The 20,000-nt window shown below is 32.9% G+C and overlaps 1 protein-coding gene across 6 annotated transcripts in view; it reads right to left on the bottom strand.

Annotated features, from left to right (window-relative positions):
• Positions 1 to 20,000, bottom strand: part of LOC145261228 (uncharacterized) — a 447,422-nt gene that overhangs the window by 66,216 nt on the left and 361,206 nt on the right. For all 6 annotated transcript variants that reach the window (XM_080119597.1, XM_080119595.1, XM_080119596.1 and 3 more), the window contains one exon: positions 1,158 to 1,200. In XM_080119597.1, the coding sequence (XP_079975723.1) occupies positions 1,158 to 1,200 (43 nt within the window). The remainder of the gene's footprint in view (positions 1 to 1,157; positions 1,201 to 20,000) is intronic.

Genomic DNA, 20,000 nt, shown 5'->3' with positions numbered 1-20,000 from the left:
TTTTCCCCTCTCTGCTCTGCTTAACCCAGCATCAATGGGGACACTACCTTCTACTAAGGTTGCTTCTTTCTTATCACTGTTTTTTCTGAGGATGCCAAACATTCTCCCATTAATTTAGTAACTCCGACCGAGAGATCTTTTTAAGATTCTAACTATCCCTTTAAGTGTAATTGTTTGTATTTCTCTTGCACTTGGTTCACCGGGTATATTCGACAGATAGTTTTTGAAATTCTTTTTTATTAGCCCGGTTGCTCCTATATTGACTGGAATGATGGATATCTTCTTAAGATTCCAGTTTCATTTCATGTCATCCTTGGTATTTTGATATTTTCTCCTTCTCAGCACTGTTAAGGCCAGCATCATTAGAGAAGCTTATTTCAACTAGGGTTGCTACTTTCTCCCTCTTGTTCCATATCACTATGTCAGGCTTAATAGCCCCATTTTCTAGGCATGTAACTAGAAATTTCGTAGTCATAGTGGGTGGTGTAAGACTTATTTCCAACTGTTCTTTCTGGTACATGTTCCCAAGACTTGTTACTACACTGGATTTTCAAATGGAGATATTTACACACTCCATTGTGTTGCATTGTAAAATAGACGTCTACCAACAGGACTTTACAACTGGATGTCAGGTGACTCACACTCTCTACTTCTGTGTGGCAGAACCTGCACTTGTTGTTATTGCTGAGACCACTCTTTCTTCAGTATGTGTAAATATGTGTTCAAATGTGATGAAAATCTCATTGCATTATTTTAATTTTCGACTGCAGCGATGAACATTGCTATTATTATGACTGAAATTGAAATCTAAATGGATTCATAAACTTGCTAAACAATAAATCCCTACCCAAAGCGTTATTAAACTTTCAACGTTTTTATATTTCAAGGATCTCACCCTCTTGAAAACCTATTTACCTCATATTTTATTTTAAATTCTTTTGTTTTTCCTTCTTTATAAGAACAAGATTGAGAGGGGGGTATTTTAGTAAGAAATTAACTCCACCCAAAGAACAATAAACTTGCTCTTCTCCAATTTCAATTCTCTCCTAAAAAAAAAAAAGATACCATTTTTTTTTTTAATTGATATACATTCTTATGTTTTTGCATCACAACTGAAAAATAAGCATCCAGGAAAATAAAAAAAAAAGTAAACTTACTTTTGGGATTTATAGTAAACAGGTCAGATTCGGTATCAGAAGCCTGGAGGAAAAGAAAAGAAAAAGTAATTTATAATTTTTTTTGTCTCAAAAAATAAAAAAAAGCACAAATAAAACAATATATATATATATATATATTTCTTTGTTTCATAAAGATATAAATAAAACAAGACAAATGACTGTAAATCAATTTGTTGGTGAAAAAAAAAAAAAACATCCATACTTCATTTAAAACGTCAAACATCCCAAGAATAACAATTCTGATGAGGAGGACAAATTGAAAAAAAAACAAAAAAAAAACGAGAAATTCTCTTTTTCTAAAAATAAAAAAAAGCAAAAATAACTTCTACAGTTTCTGTTTTCAGATTTTAAGTAAATAATGTTCATGAACACATACACAAAAAAAATATAGGAATCACATTTAAGGGTTTCTTGAACATAGAAGGTGTGTGTGTGTGTGTGTGTGTGTGTGTGTGTGTGTGTGTGTGTGTGTGTGTGTGTGAAAGGAATGTCTTACATAAACAAAGTGTCACTTGCCAGCACACCATAATTTAAAGAACCTACGAGACAAACACATATTCCAAATGTAAATACAATGTGTGAACTTCATAATCAATAAAAATCCTGACAAAAAAATAAAGAATTTCAAGACTGAGACTATACAGCAGACGGTAATGTTGAAAAACAGCTGAAATCTGAAGGAAAACCTTTGAATGCAGAAACTAACCATATAAACTATAAACTCTTATCAGTCATACGGAAACTGCAACAGAAGTTAAACAAGAAAGATAGAAAGGAACAAGAAAACGTAAATTTGTAAGAAATGTTATAAAATGCTGCCCCCCTCCAAAAAAAAAGCATGAAAGATCAAGGAGGATGGAAGGATCAATGAGAGAAAGCACTAACCAAACTTCTACTGGATGAGTGTGAAAAAGAGTGGAATACTGGGGAGGGTTATTGCCACCCAAATTTCAGTGAAGACCAATGGTCGTTGCCAACGATAAATCAATGGTAAGCAGCTATTGTGATAACAAAAATCATTTGCAAAGGTTATTGAAAGAAGTGGGAATTTGGGGAGACTTGTTGTCACCTAAACTCCAAGGAGCACCACTGGTTGTTATCAGTGAATAATCTCTAATGATGGCCTGTACGAGAACTCCTAGTGAGTAACAACAATGATTACTTTTTCAAAGATTACTCTTATTCAAGAGAGACTTTTTCCACTTGCAGCACACTTCAATCTATATTTGAATCAGATTTAGACCTCCTCATCCCACCACTTCATGTGTCATTTCCCTTCTTTCTACCTAAATACACTCAGTGTGCAAACAACTAAGCAAGATTATCAGCGATTTAACATTATACAGATTGGATGAGGGGAAGGGGGTTTAAAAAAATGAAAGCAAAAAAAACTTGTAGCATGAGATAAAAAGGATTTCACTAATGCCATTCACACAATGGAGGACACACGCAAGTACACACATGTATGCAATTCACACAGCTGGACGAGAAAGTCAAATAAAATTACTTGGGGAATCTTGGCACAGCTGTTTTATGTTACTTTTAAGATGATGTTTTAAAACGATGTGTGTGTGTGTGTGTGTGTGTGTGTGTGTGTGTGTGTGTGTGTGTGTGTGTGTGTGCGCGCGCGTACATGCACAAAGAGGAAGTCATATTTGTGCATACATAAGCACAATTACATTTTCCCACAAGATATAAATCTACATAAATAAAAATGCGTCTTTTCTTTCAACTTCCTTTTCTCGTTGGTCTTGCTACTGGAGGTATTTAGTTCTCTCCCACTGAAAGAACTGTGACACCAAGGTCGGAAAGTGAGATTAAGAAGTCAGCGCCCCAATGAGGGGCACTCTGACCTGCAAAAAGTCCCTGAGGCAGCTCTGTCGGCATTCCTCAATCAAGGCGCCTCAGGCAATTAACTAACTCCTTCTCAAAAAAAAACTAAGCCAAGCCTGAGAAGGTAGACCACCTAACACTGCACAAAACTAGCATTGCACCACAATCAACAGGAACCAGGTCATTACAGAAATGCTCTAATTTCTGTTGATTTTGGGGGCCCGAGCATAAAATCCCGGAGAGACATTCAGACGCTATTTCAGAGGTCCAACCAAGAGATGGTTTTAGGTTTCTAACCGTCCGTTTAAGTGCAATTACTTGAATTTTTCTTGCACTTGGTTCACCAGGTATATTCGCCACATAGTGTTTTTTTGCGGGGGTGGGGGTGGGGGTTTCAGTCCTATGATTATTGGAATGACTGAAATTTTCTTAAGCTCCCAGTTTCTTTTCATATGTATATGTACATGGGTAATTTTATTATCTGAACAGCCACAGAGTGAAGGTTTGGCTTACAGATGCACAAAAGTGATATAGATGGGGATATTGACAATGATGCAGAGCGCAGCTTGAAAAGAACTTGCTTGTACTCTGCCCGGTTCTATCCAAATCACTGGAAGCAACTGAAAGAGAATCCAGACTTCATACAGCAAGCAAGCTGTTTAAGTGCTTGGTGTGTGTGGGTTGGACTTCTTCATCTAATTTATATGGGCCACTTCTATTTCTCAGAAGATTTTCCATTGGGTCTCACTTGTGCTCTGTGTGTGTGTGTGAGAGAGAGAGAGAGAGAGAGAGAGAGAGAGAGAGAGAGAGAGAGAGAGAGAGAGAGAGAGTTGGATAAGAGGATTAATTTGTATGTTTTGAAAATGTTAACTTTGTATATTTTTACAGCTGTTTTTCTTTCTTCTTTCAACCACACACATACTCTTGTCATTTTTGTGCTGCTTTTAGAAACCTTCCTAAATAATGTGACTGTTTACATGAAGGTGGAAATGAGTGGGGGAGAAATTTTAAAAAGACAGATTACACAGAAAAAGTCTATTTATAAACAAGCCAGAAAAGATTAGGAAAACAGTGGAAAAGTAATGGATACTATTTGGGGAAAGGAAGTGAGGAATTTACATTAGTGTGTGTGTATGTGTGTGTGTATATATATATATATATATATATATATATATATATATATATATATACACACACACACACACACACATCTATATGTGTTAACATTTACCAATAGAGTATATATATATATTATATTTATATATATATATATATATATATATATATATATATATATATATATAAAATTATAAAAATCAAATGACCTTGTAACGATGTATGTAAACCACTTTCCGGTTTACGACATCCGGTTGTGCATGCGCGCATAAACATTAACCCATAGCAACGTAAACAAATAAACACAAATCGCTTCTTTTGCAGATTTTGACCTGCATACTGAAATATTAATGTTATTATTTCGAAATTATTATTTAACATGGGAAGAGTGGGGTTTAAAATAACTTAAACGTAATACAGAAATGAACGATGTAAAAAAAAAAGCAGATATATCAAAATTTGAATTTAACTATAAGTATCTGCTCAGTACACATTTACCTATAAGTATGGCCAACCACTTATAATTCAGTAACTGTAAAGTTTTTTTTTTTCAAAAATAATCAATTATAATAAACAGAACGACTCATAGAAATCTGTTTATATTCTTTTTTCATTTTAATATAATTTCATAGAAATGTTTCTGTTATGTCAAAAAAAACTATTTTCTTTACGTCACAAGTGTCATGTTCATACATGAATTCTATAGCTAATATAGCATACTGACCCAACGGGTCACGGGTAGTCTAATATATATATATATATATATATATATATATATATATATATATATAAGTGTTATATATATATATATATATATATATATATATATATATATATATATATATAAAAGTAAACAATGCTATATTATATTCCAATGATTAAGTTTTTATTCATATTTTTACTTGCTGAATTAAAAAAAAAATCATTATAACCTTTGGCAATTGTTTCACTTAGAAATGAATAATCAGGAATAAACATTTTTTGTGTATAATTAATTGATTGTTCGTTTTCGGTTGTCTATGAATGGAACTTCAGGTTGCTTTAGGAAACTGTTTTCTGTGGAAAATGCATAAAAAAGGTTTATGATTTTTGTTTCAGAATTTTTTTTCGGAATTAATCTGGTAGCCTTTTGAGGAGGTGCACGAACGAAAGATGCTGATAATTATATGTTGATTCTTAATTTGTGCTTTTCTGCACGAAACAATTGTCAAAAGTTAGATTTTGTTGGAAATTCGGCAAGTAAAACTATCAATAGAAACTGAACCATTGGAATTTAAACTATTATTGTTTACTTATGAATTTTTTATCTATAAAATACCGTCATCCATATGTTTCATTATGTTAGATATTAGCAGGGCAATGCTGCAGGTATGTTAGTCAACGATTATTATGATCATTATAATATTTGTAAAATAGAATGTTATCATAGCGAAATAAATATTTACAGATAAAATTATTGATGTTAAGATGTTTAATAGAAAAGGATGTTAGAACATAAACAATAATTTAAAAATAGGCTGACCTCTAGAGTCTTGCATAGTTTCAAATAGAGGTTACTTAAATGGATGTAGATTTAGAGTGAGAGCTTGAAAAAGATATTTTTTTAGCCAAGAATCGAGAGAGAGAGAATCGAGAGAGAGAGAGAGAGATGCGGTCAGAGTTTAGAGAGGGAGAAAGATGGTTCATGGACAGAGAGAGCTCCAAGTAGAGGGGATCGGAATGCGTTAGTCTAGGACCAGCAGCAGCTTTCCAATGAGAAAACATTGGTAAATAAAGTTGCTAAAAAGACAACCAGAGATTTTTTTCATTCATTGGGATGAATTTTCTTTGCAACTTTTCCGAGGATCCATCAAACAAGACCAAATATGAACCAGGTATGTTTCTCCAATTGGCCTGATGTTACAACCCCAGAGAACTGTTCTTTATCCGTTGTTAATACATCAACACTGTCATAAGTGTTATACACACATGAATTCACAAATGATAGAAAAACTAGATTAGAAAGACACACATATACGTGCATCGTCTAGTGGTATAAAATGTTCTGACGAATATGGGTACAAACGTGCACATATTCATCAAAACAGTTTGCACAGATTTGGATACTCGTACATAATATATACTCCACCAGTATACAACAGTCACTTCATTATGGCTAGATGCAGCAAGTGCACCTACTCAGAGATTCGAACCTTGAATATTAGTTACTACCTAGATTGTGACAGGCTGACACTTTACTCTCTGAGCTTATAATAAAGAAGCAATATTACAAAATTGACAGTAAAAAATATTACAAAATAGAGAAAAGCAGAGAGAGAGAGAGAGAGAGAGAGAGAGAGAGAGAGAGCGATAGAGGATAAAATATTTAAAAATAAAAGACCATTTTTCACTATGGAGAATTATTTATGATAAACCCTCCAACCCTCCCTGACAGAGAATATCCATCCCAATAAATATGTTGAATCCAACAGAAATAGAAGTAGCTAGTTCTTTTTATTCAGTTATTTATTTTTGTATGTGTGTGGAAGAAGAATATCTTTCAGTTTGGCATGAAAATGATCCTCTTAAAGGGAATGAAGCAAAATCGGAGGATATTGACACATTCACCTCATCCAGCCGGTCATACACAGCATTGGAAAAAAAAAAAAATAATAAACAATAAACTTTACACTTGGAACAGATGTCGGAACTCGAGTGTTGTTGGTCAAGACAGGTCCGCAATAAATAAGTCTGCCAAGTAAGAATTCAGAGATAAAATTGCCAATAACTATGTCTCCCCTCCGGATTGTCAGTTTTATGCAATGTGTCACCATAGCTATAGAAATATTACTTTCCGCAATGGCCATATTTCACCAGTTGTTTTGAATAGAAGCCATTGGAACACAACCGCAAGTTTCTTATTGAAAGAGAAAAATACAAAATTTGATAATAATAATTACTACCAGAACCTGTGGAAATTCCACAGTAGCTGAAAATTTTTAGAACACATTATAAATAAAATGATTAAGAAATAAAATAAAGAACAATGAATTTAAAACAATTTTTTTTAGCAAATTCTTTAAGTTTTTAAAGCTAAAAAGGATTGATTTAAAAAATTTAGATTTTTTAAAATAAAATTCAACACACAACACATTGTTGTGCTTTTACTGAATAATTTTTTTTATAAATTATAAAAGAACAGATGTTAATTCACTTGCACATTTTTTTTATTTTTAAAAGAAACTATGATAAAAAAATTAGTCTCTTCTCAACATGACATTTTTTTCATTATAAAATAAAATTGTCAATTAACAACCGTAAACAGACAGCCATGTTTTTTGGATTTTTTTCTTGAAATTTTTTTAATGATTTTTAACTTATAAAGTGAAACTATAAAGAGAGGTAATTCATTTCTTATCAATTAATGTTTGTGATGATGATGATTTTTTTTTTTTGACACTGGATGTACGGACAAGTAAATAAATATTTAGATAATAACAATAATAGAAATAGGAATGACAATCCTTTCTGTAGGCATTTGTTGGAACAGTTTTCTACAATTAATTATTTGCTTGAGAAACAAGAATATACTTATGTTATATTGTTTTAAAAGAAACCTTTCTAAAAGAAGTGGGGCCTATTTTCGGATTAGGAAAAAGGGGCATACTTCAACTACTACTTTTATTATTCTTATATCAGTAGGACACTCATTAGTGTTAAAAATATACATAAAACCCAAACAACAAAAAGTCACATTTATCTAGAGATACTCCTCCTCACGGACAGTCATAATTTAGTTTTTCTTTTCTTTTACAGCCTAGCATTATATACTACACATCATCTAAATAATCCAAAATCATTGGTACAAATAATTTATAACTTTTACAATACAATTATTTTAATAAATGCACTAACATTGGATAATCATATTTTTGTGTATTTTTTCCTTTACACAAACGTAACATTATATATATATATATATATATATATATTATAATTATATATAAGTATATATATATATATATATAAGTATAATTAGATTAACAATACTCCAATTTCACTTATCACCAATCGTTAGAAGTGTACCAACTGATCTCTATCATCTGACATTACTCAAAACACAAATCTTATGATGACGCCACATTTTGCATATATCCTTATATAAAAAATTAGTATAACTACTTATGTTGTATTTTTTTTTTATTGTGAATTATTAAAGTCCAGCCTTTTTTATTATTATTCATTGAAAACTATGAAACAAGTATTTTTATTTAATCATTGATTCAATAGCAAAGCAACTACAGATTTATGTCTCTACATTTGTCTGTAAATTCTCGTTTTTTATTTGATCATATTTTTTTCGGCTTTGACGTTTATAATTTGATATCTTTCCTCAAAGTATAATTTTACTCTTGATATTGCAAGAAGGACGTAATCTGAAAATATTCAAATTGATATTGTTTATGATATTATTTATCATTGGCATATCTGAAGAAGTATTGAGATGTTTGATTGTTCATGGTCTGTTATCTTGAGTTTTTCTGATTTTAAAATGCTGCTTTATATATATATGTGTGTGTGTGTGTGTGTGTGTGTGTGTGTGTGTGTGTGTGTGTGTGTGTGTGTGTGTGTGTGTGAGAAAAAATCGGCAGAGTGCTCGATTCAAAAATAACATATTTATTTAAATGTGTTACAGAAAATCAGAAAAAGCATGGATACCGTCAGTTTCAAATCCCAAACAAAGTAGACCAATATCTGGTCCTATTTGTTGGACTCTCTTCAGCCTCTGTTTATATTTGCCTCCCCGTAAATGACATTGTGCATGTGCTATGAAATTCTGTGATCTTACAATTGCCGATCTTATTTTCATTTTTGGTATAGCTTTTTATTTTTAATAATGGGTTTGGACCGGCAATTTTTTCTGATATATGAGTCGTTAAGTGAGAAAAATGTGCTGAGAGAGAGAGAGAAATGGCCATATGTCTTGTTGAAGACAATTACTTTACTACATACGAATATATAAAGAAAATAACTAAGCCAACAGTTATTGATTGTATAGTAACAATGAAGATTTATGTGAAAAAGGCCTGTGTTTTGAATCATGACAAAATAATTCAACTGATTTACAAATTTGCATTGAAGAAATTAATGCCATTACAAGACATTAATTAATTGCAGCTGTTCACAATTTAAATAAACATGCTGCATTAGACTTACAAAAAAAAAGATGGCAGAACTTTTAACCATTATAACTTTAATAACAACCACCATTGTTTGTTACTTAATAATAATTATCTTTTTGTTTACAGATGCAATTAAGTAATTAGATTCGGTGAGGTACATGCTCAAATCTATACATGTACAGACGTGCATATATATATATATATATATATATATATATATATATATATATATATATATATATATATATGCAAATGAAAAGGAAACCCTAAAATAAGCGAAATAGGGATGAAACGTTGATAACCATTTATTTATTTTAGGCTTTCCTTTTCATTCACATAACGTCAACCATAGTTGGTATTTTAATCACACACGCATATATATTTCTGTATTTTTTTTTTTTTTTTTTTTTTGTGGATAACATGACCCAACGTTTTTGGAATAAGTAAATAATTCCATTTTTATATATAATAACTTTGACAGATCCAAGATATGCTATTTTAAAATTAAACATAAGTGACATACATAAGAAAATGCCTTTAATACTTAAGCATGACAGACTAATAAAAATGTTATTTCAAACCCCAGCATGACAGACTAATGAAAATGTTATTTCAAACCCCAGCATGACAGACGAAAGGAAATGCCATTTCAAATTTTAGCATAATAGACTATACCATCAGAGTATTTCATAAAAACGCTTGGACGTCCATTCGATCTGAGCGCTTATAAACAAAAATTTTATTTCAAACTGACACATGGAAGATCAATTGTCAAACCTACTAAGCTGCTCCTAGAAATGTGAGCATGCATTTAAAAGCGTATAAATGTATAAACATGAGAGTGTATTTCTTTTCTTCAATTCTAATTCAACAAATTATTTCGAGGTAAAGTATATGTATTGGTTTCCCTGGAGTTTGTGAAGCAACCGTGAAATTCAATAATTATAATCCCCGCGTATGATTACCTGGATATAAGCCACAGAGGCAGCAGGCGTATTCTATTAAAATGACCATCAATATGATGAAGATGCCGCCATACGAAAGCACAGTTTAGTCGAGATATCCCAAGAGAGCAGAAGCAGAAAAATCTTTCGTTTGTCTATGTTCAAAATCAAATCAAAAAGACAGCCTTCTCCTGCGGGGCAAACGTTGTGATCCGTGAGCAGACCCGGAATCAATAACTTGTACAAGAAACGTGCCTAGCAATAAATGCACGTGCCTCCTCATTCTCGAAGCAAACTTGTGTCATCGTCTCCAAAGGGATAACGATAGAGATGGGGGGGGTGATGACAGATGGGGACTTTTACAAGAAATTAGATTGTGGAGAGCAGAAAAATGTCTAATCTTGTTGATAGAAATGGGCTTCGAATTATTCGACTAATTGAAATGAGTAGAGCGTAAAGGGGATATTTGGTGAACACAGCTTGATTCTCCAAGGAAGTCACCATTTTGTCTACTCATGAAAAGACAAGAATTCATTTGAGCAGCATGCGGCCAACAAAACAATGATTTTTAAAAAAAATCGAGGTTTGCCAAATAAATTGGATAGAGAAAATAATCAAAAACCATGAAAGAAAAAAAAAGGTTTAATTAAATTCTTGTAAGCAAATACAAGAAATAGGCCAATTGGTTCTTTGGATTTCATATTCTCAAAGATATTATTCACATATCAACAAATGGTTTTTAGAGAAACAGAAGACAATTGGAGCTACAAGGAATAATTTACAATTTGCTTGTATTTTCAAACGTTTAAGAAAATTGCATTAATGATTATGTTTATACTAAACAGTCCATACATCCATACACACATAGGTTTTTGTATGTAAATAAAAGATACATCACAAATTGTGAACATTTTAAATATCTTGGTAGTAAGCCGAAACAGTTGTATGCTCTGAATAGTAAAAATTCGCAAGAGTTTTTTTTTTTTTTTTTACTTGCATTCAAGATGGTTCATATAATATAAAATCATCGATAGGTCTTGTTACACACTATTAAGCCATTGAAAAAAAAACTTTGTGTTATAAAAATTTATATTTGAAATATATGTTTGTGTGTGTGTGTGTGTGTGTGTGTGTATATATATATATATATATATGTATATATATATGTATATATGTATATATATATATATATGAGAGAGAGAAAAAAAGTACACCGATATAGAAAGAATTTTTGTTCTACTGACCTTATATAAGAATACCTTTCGATAATTATTTTGACAGAGTTTGCCTTGATTTCAGAAAAGTTTATTTGATGATCCATTCATTGATCCATCTATACTCCTTACAATGTTATATATATATATATATATATATATATATATATATATATATTCCCAACTCGCATTTAGGTAAAAATGCACTTTCGTAAATAATTGAATTAATTCAAAACATATCGCAAAACAAAAACAAACAACATCTAAGTAAACCGCGATACATCCAAACAGTCGTGCGAGATGGATGAGCGGTAAGGGGTTTAGGCTCATTACCGATTTCGAATCTCGCTAGATTCAGCCACTCTGATGGGTCGTAGACGACGAAAGACGTGTCAGTGGATAATTATATTTTAAATAATATATTGATTGCTGTATTCATAGCAAACAGTGCTCAACATCTGTGATCGAGTTTATGTAGATATAAGTATAGAGAAAGAGTCACCAACACAGTATTTGGCAGTTTCCCACATTGTGTTCTTTAGACTAAGGACTTGACTATATCTCCATACCTCGACGACGTCTATGCATTTCTACCTCGACTATGTTTATGTCCACATATACATATATCTAAATCTGACAAAATCATACTCTGTTTCGTATATGAATGGTCAAAGGATTAATTCATTACATCGGCCTATATTTTGTACATACATTGTAAACGTCGGAGTTGATTTAAGTAATGGATAGCACTTCGAGGAGTATTATCACTCCAGATTAGAGTAAATCTAGGACTCTGTTATCCTTCATCCCCACTAAAGCTCCCAAATTCGAGCTTCACCACCAAATGTAGTCTACAATCACAGCACTTGTAAGAACCAACATTTCCATCAGGTGTTAATTTGATTCATAGTTTTAGTAAATGACATTTATTGTATTTTAACTGTGTGCTAAGTTGGTTTTAGACTTGCTGTGATTAACAAACACAACATAAACCTTTCAAACTAAGACGAAAGAAAGAGGAAAAAAATAGGCGTGTAATTTCTAAAGCCACTATATGTGAAAATTTATCCAGGAAAAACGAAACAGCAAACACAATCGTAAGAAGCAAAGGAAAAAAGAAAAACAGATTTAAAAGAGAAAAAAAAAAAAAAAATGCAAGAAAGTGGGGAACGCAAGGTTGTGGGGTCGTGTCAGTTTTTTATTTTTGTTTTGTTTTTTGTTCAGGGGTGGGAGAAGCAACATGATAAAATGTAATTTTGGCCCAAGACTAAGACAAACAAACAATTCTTTGATAGATCAAAACAGAGAGGAAAAATGCATTAGACGTTAAATTCTTAGTGAGGTGGGTATCTGTTTATACAGATTGGAACTGGATTAAATGTTGGTATTCATCCCTTCCCCTATTCGTAGACTGCCTCTTTGCACTATACAAAGAATGCCACCATCTGGATTTATGTTAGCATCAATGCCTACCACAGAGTTACTGATAGCAAGATTAAATCCCGGGGGTTATTGATGAAAGAAAAAAAAAACAGTCTCTTATAGTGGCTCTCTGTCAAATAAAGTTAACCTAATAATAAAGAAATAAGCCGCAGGAAATAGTATAGGATGTCAGTCATGCAACGACGAAGTATTCTTAATGTAGAAAGTATTCCTTCTCCTACAGTAGTTGCCATAACGAAGCTATCATTTTAACCATAGCCTTGAGAGAATATCCATCTCATCTTCTCTGTTAAACAGTATCCATGTGACCATTTATCAAGGCTAAAGGCCACTTGATGAGGGTTCATGAGATGAACAGATTGACAGTTGAATGATGAATATTATGAGAGGATTGAAAATGATAGAATTAATAAAATGTGTTAACTAATGAGGACAATTTATGACAAGTGTTTACTGACTTTGGATTTGAAGAGGACCATGTTGTAACCCTCAGGAAAGTGATCTTGTGAAGACAATGCATATTCTAAACGATTAACTGTATATGAACAGTTGAACACAAGCTGCTATTTTGACCCACTGTTTTGTGAAAATGACTTGGCACTGCCGATTTCATAGTCAGTAGAAATACACACGTCTACTCCCCCCCTCCATCACGTAAAAATGTAGCTCATAGTCAGTGACGACATCCATTAGACTAATCCCCTCCCTTTCATCAATCTGATATAGTAATGTAGATGCTTACAATTCTAGTTAATAGCGTCTTTGAAAGTTGATCTCCCGCAAAAGCATTAACATCACAGTGAATTCAATTCCCCATGGACGCCTCATATGGTCGGCCTTGTTTGCTTTTTGTTTCAACATAAAGTAGTTTTAATGCACAAGGCCTTGCAATACAAAACAAAACGTAATCCTTAAACAAATGCTTCGTCTCGAACACAGGCCATTATTATCGATTCCAAAAATTGACAGAGAAGAAGCTATTCGGTAAACTTCCACTATATATCTGACACAAGCCCACCCCACCCCCACCCCGGGTGGCTTAGAGCATCTGACGTTCTTCAATAGGCATTCATCAAATGACCGATCAATCACGACTGGAAAACAAATAGACAGCTCGAAGCAAATGCATTAATAGGTTGTCGCTAAAAGGTAGCATTTATTAATACGACTAATGACTCGAGGGAGGGTTTGTAAACGGACGGCTTCTTGCCGTTCTGTGAACCTGCTATCTTCTAACGATGATGGTAGCAGCGGCAGTGTTTGGCCTAACAATGCCACTAGTATGTGATATGGAAAACAGCATACAAACAACAGTCTCAGCCGTGATAGGTTTGCTCAGTGACTAACTCGAATGGCCAGCCAACCAATGCAGAAATTACATGACAAGCCGATGGCAAGAAGCAGCAGCAGAGCAGAGGGCGAGGAATATTTTAATAAAATGCAGAAATTTAACCTTAAAAAGTGTCGAGGCTCTGTCGGTAGGAACGACCTCATGTGCCATCTTGATTTAGAAAATTGCACCACTATTATGGAGGTCCGTGTCATTGCTAGACTGTATCTCGTCAACTCATGGCCCTTGGTCGATAGTGCACAACATGCTGCTAGGTAGGGAAAGAAGCAGCAGGACGACGGCGTGAAATAGATTGGCCCGAAAGTAACAGCGGTGTAAGATTATAGCGGCACCGATCGATATTATGGCGAGCAATAGGAAATAATAATATCGAACAAACAATGCAGTCCACTGGTTTTAGGGCGACTCTTAATACTACACTATTAAATATACTAATACCATTTGATGCAAGTGATAGCTTTTGTACGCCTCTATATATCCACGCTACACATGGGAAGGAGGGGTTCAAATTAGGAAAATGTTACGAGGGGTGTCTAGTACAATGTAATTTTATAAAGATGCAATTTAGCCATGTTAATGTTCAGGAGGAAAAGATGGAGAGAAGAGGAAAATGGGAGAAGGGAAGGAAAATGAATAAAGATAATGGAGAAGAAAAGGAATGAAGAGAGAAGAAAGAAAGGGGATCAACAGAAAGAGAAGGAGAAGGGAAGGGGATGAATAGAAAGGGCAGGCGGAAGGATAGGGGATAAATAGAAAGAGGAGGGAAGGAAAAGGGATAGATAGAAAGAGCAGGGGGAAGGATCGGGGATAAATAGAAAGAGGAGGGGAAGGAAAGTAAAAAAGAAAGAAAGGGAAGGAAAGCAATGAAGAGAGATGAAAGGAAAGGAATGAAGAGAGGGAAAAGGAAAGGAATGAAGACAGAGAGGAGGAAAGGAATGAAGAAAGAGAAGAACGGAAATGAACGGAAAAGAGAGAAAAAAAGAAATGAATAAAAAGGAGGAAAGGAAATAAATAAAGAGAAAAAAAATGAAGGAAAAGAAGAAAAAAAGAAAAAGTGAAGGAAAGGAATAGAGAAAGTTAAGGGAAACGAGAGAAGAGAAGAACAAGATGTAGAAGAATAAAAAAGAGAAAGTAAATAAGAATATTGATGGGATGAATAGAATTCCTAATTAAATAAATTGTTTTATGTCGGTTTGAAAAAGAAACATTTAAGGAGATTAAAAGGTTTATTCGAAAATTGAAAACGTTGTGTAAACATGAAATATGGTGAGGAATTCGATACATGACATGTTCTATATTAATTTCTATCATTTTCTTATCTAGCTATTTCACACTACATTTGGAAATTATATATATATATATATATATATATATATAGTAAGTTATAAAATGTATATGGCGATTAAGCTACACTGAATATTCCGTGTTTCATCCACTCTAGGACTCTTCAGGCTTATGCGTATAAGCCTAAAGAGTCCTAGAGTGGATGAAATGCGGAATACTCAGTGTAGCTTAATCGCCATATATATTTTATAACTTACTAACTCTATCTAGGTATTGAGCACTCTTGAAGTAAATACTTAAGTTTACGCACAAATCTATACTTTCGTATATTAATTTTATGTGAGTAAAGTAAGTAGTTACTCTGAACTAACATTTGTAATCAGTTTTGGTGGCTCAGCTACAGAAACTGTGTCGGCCACCTTGGTTGTTAACTGATGAGGAGATGATATAGAACCCACTGTCGCACATCATATACATCTACATGTCTGTGATATATTTAAAAAGAATGAAAAATCTAACAAAGCACTTGAATAAAATTAGAACTGAATAAAAGGATAAAACACAGACACATCTATATGAAACACATGACAAGTGTGAAAATGATATTTGTGAGTAAATCACTTGTACAATCATAACTTATTTGGGGGAAGGACACGGGATTCTTCTCCACATCACACATATTAAAACATCAATTCATGTGTGATGATTGTCTGATGATGTAAATTGTTTTATAGATGTGGCTGAGAAAATACGAGATATATGGAGGAAGTTACAATTTGGAAAATAAGAATTTATAACATTTATTATTCCAAACAATACATCTCGAATATTGATTTTCATCTGGTTAGGATTATCCTATAAGCATTAATATTTATTATATATCATCTTTACGTTTCCAAAAGTATTCATTTTGTAAACTTAAATTTCTGAAGTATGTATGTATGTATATATATTATACACACACACACACACACACACATACATACATACACACACATAAATGCTCCTTCAAAGAAACTTCATGGTGTAATACTGGCTCTTATATTTATTTTTCCTCATCACATCAATCAAAATACTAAATAGAAAATACGAGAAAGACCTAAAGCATATATGACTAATGGTTAAAAGAAATGCGCTATCTGTGCGACATATGTATTCTGCACAGTTGAGCTTCATCTAATTGATATATTAATGCTAAATCTGAGACCTTTAGATGCCGTCTATGCAAAAGTAGAGATTTGTTAACTTCATTGAACAGAGCAAATAAGAAGAACATTGGCCCGGCAGACCCACCATAAAATCGGCACCAGATAATGAGGGAAAGAAAGAGAAACAAAGATAAAAAAAAGAAAATGTTGGCAACATGAAACCGATTCTCACTCTCCCAATAGATATGGCCAAATGGACTTAGATTAGTTTGGTTTGGTTGGTTTACGGCATATCAACCCTTTCCGGGTTATTTGATACCATAGCCTGTAATTTTAGAAAAAGATTTTAGGATTCAAGTTCTTTAGATCTTCAAATATTTATTCATAGTGTTTGGTTTGATTGTTTTGTAGAAAAAAAATTTTGTTTATTATTATTTTTTTTTTTTACTTTGCATAGCATGATATAGTTTTACAAAAGAGAAAGGGAAAAAACCCAAACAAACACTAATGTCAATGTTCGGTGCCCTTTTGGTTAGGAAGCTAGGATCTTCAGACAGACAAATGCCCTAACAAGTACTACCACTCCCGGCTAAAGTGGACCTGAGAGCAATGGTAACTAAGAAGCAACTCCACATTCCTTACAGCTCCCAAATGGAACCTCATCACTGAATGTTTTTAAGATCATATCCAGGACCTAAATGTACTTAGAAATAATCAAAACGTTAATTCATCTTGTGACGTAATCCTGGAATTTCTTTCGTCTGTATTTAATGTATATGTCTTGGTGATGAAGAGATCAGCATTTTTGTTTGCCTACTCTGTAACCAATGGCAACGATATTATATATATTTGTGTAGTAAATTCAATAAACCTATATAACAACATAACAACAGTAATTAAAACGAGGCTTATCTTAACACTTTACTGCGTTTTCACCGTAGTTCCGATTGTCAGAAAGGGATTCTTATCCTTACCGTGTCTATATATAATAACTAGGGCTGTGACAACAGAATATTCTTTTCATTCTTTTGACTCTCAAGTATTTATCCGACATAGTAAGACACAGTGTATCAACCGAGAATCACATCAGTCTATATAAAAACGTATAAGATATTAACAGATATATACTCAAGAGTCAAAACAATGAAAAGAGTATGCTGTTGTCACAGCCCTGATTATAACACTTAAGCGAGAGTTATCATAAATATTAAATTCATCTACACAATAATTTTTAAATCTGGTTAAAATGCATGTCAACACGAACACCTGCAAAGTAACGAAATTAATTATAATTGATATAAAATTAGGATATTTTTTTTTTTTTTTTTTTTTAAATTTTGTTACCTTTGACCTGAATGGTAATGGGGGAAGGGGGGGGATAAGCTTCGAGTGTACTCAATGAAATTTGTTAAAAGTGTGTTTAGTGAATCTATGCAAATCTATTTTAAAGGGGCACTTCCTTTTTAGACACACATCTGTGTTAGAGAATCTTCCCTCCTAGCAAAGGAGGTGAGGGGAAAAAGGTTAAGTGATCAGGAGTGGAAGACATTGCGTTTACAAGAAAACGAGTTCTGTCAGCCTTATCGGGGAGGGGGAGATCCGTCTAAATTGGAAATAACAACAAAATATGACCGGCACAAAGAGATGTGCACAGATAGACATGGATGCACAAACAGATTCTGCCAACTGCGTTAAATGTATTTCCTGCCAAGTTGCAGCAAACATTGCATTGCGTTCGTGCACAACACTATTCCACCTTATTCTTCTCCCTCCATACCCAAGTATCCCTCCCCCGACTTTCCCAATAAAAAATCTTGGTTATCATTGTTTGCAACAATCTTCACAGCCGCATTTAATTTTCCATTTTCATTTTTTTTTATCTAATTTTTCCAAGTAGACATCCAACCTCAATTTAAATACCTTCCTTTCTTTTTTTTATTGTGAGGGGAAAGGGAATGATAGGATGGATGTTAAGGAGGGGGGAGGGGCATCAAGAATCCCATTTGACTACCAAATCTAAAATATCTTCAATTGTTCAATATACCAATTTCAAAGCACTCTCTTCCCGACGATGAAAGATTTTAATTACGCGAAGTTTTAGTTTCGGGTTAGAGGAAGGCTGAAAATGGGTGCAAAGTACTTTAAAATAAAATAAAATAATTGATTGATCTGATTAAATGGAGAAAAAAATAGGGGAAATTTTTTTTTTTTTTCTAATCTGAATATTAGTGCAAAATTTTTTAAAAAACGTAGAATCTCGCTTCACCATTAAAAAAAAAAAAAAAGGAAAAACTATACGCGTGTTAGGATTACAGAAAAGACCGTTTCATCATTTCTTATTTGACATAATTAAAAAAAAAAAAAAAATCACCTTCGCCTCGTCATTAAAAAAAATCTGTGCCAAGTCTGACATAATAAAACTTAAAGTGAAGAGAGGAGAGGTGGAGAGAATTTTTTTTTCTTTTTTTTTTTTTTTTAATGGAGGTGCGTGGAATGAGACGAGTGAAGAAATAGAAATCTTCTTGGAGAAGAGAAAACAATCACATTAGTGGCATGCCGATGTTCTACTTAATCTTCGATTTTTTTTTTTTTTTTTTTGCCTTCCCTCAAGATGCTAACCATACAACCAAATTACGAGAAAAAAAAAACACTACTTTTAGGTTACAAGAAAGCCGAACAAACACTACATTGTTGGAGGTTTATTTTTCTTTCTCTTAAATAAATTAAATAAAAAACTAAAAAAAAAAACCCTAATAATCTGATTAAAAAGGCATAAAACCAGAAAAAACGGATTTTGTAGAATAAGAAATCAAATTCAAGAATCAATTTGTTCTTTCCGATGAACACTAAAACATTGTTCTTTTTTTACTTGAGGTTTTAAAACATGTATAACAAAAAAAAAAACAAAAAAAAACATACAACCTGGCTTTGTCAATAAAATTTCAAGTAAGAAATGAGATAAACTTTGTATTATTTGAATTCCCATCTCATTGGTTTATATTCACAACGTTTCGGCCGATGTAACCTTCAAACATTCTCAGGTGCATCTTTTCAAACTTGGAAACGTTCTCGTCGAACTTCAAAACCCGGATGAAATTTCGAATGGAACCTTTTATTTTATTCAGGATATATTAAGTTTGAAATTCTATACACTTTCCCTGCGGCCGTGTAAAGGTCCCTAATTTGCAAAACGATACACCTGAAGAAGGTCGGAGGATATTTTCGTTCAAAAACATTGTAAATACAACAACCGAGATGAGAATAGTAGTCCACCTAATGCAAATTATCAATCTTCATAAAAAAATTGAATGAAGATAATTTTTTTTT

The sequence above is a fragment of the Euprymna scolopes genome, chromosome 37 (genome assembly GCF_053919585.1).
Source record: "Euprymna scolopes isolate OS-2025 chromosome 37, ASM5391958v1, whole genome shotgun sequence".
Lineage (NCBI taxonomy): Eukaryota > Metazoa > Mollusca > Cephalopoda > Sepiida > Sepiolidae > Euprymna > Euprymna scolopes.
Note: the sequence above shows the minus strand (reverse complement) of the source record. Positions and strands in the feature narration are given on the sequence as shown.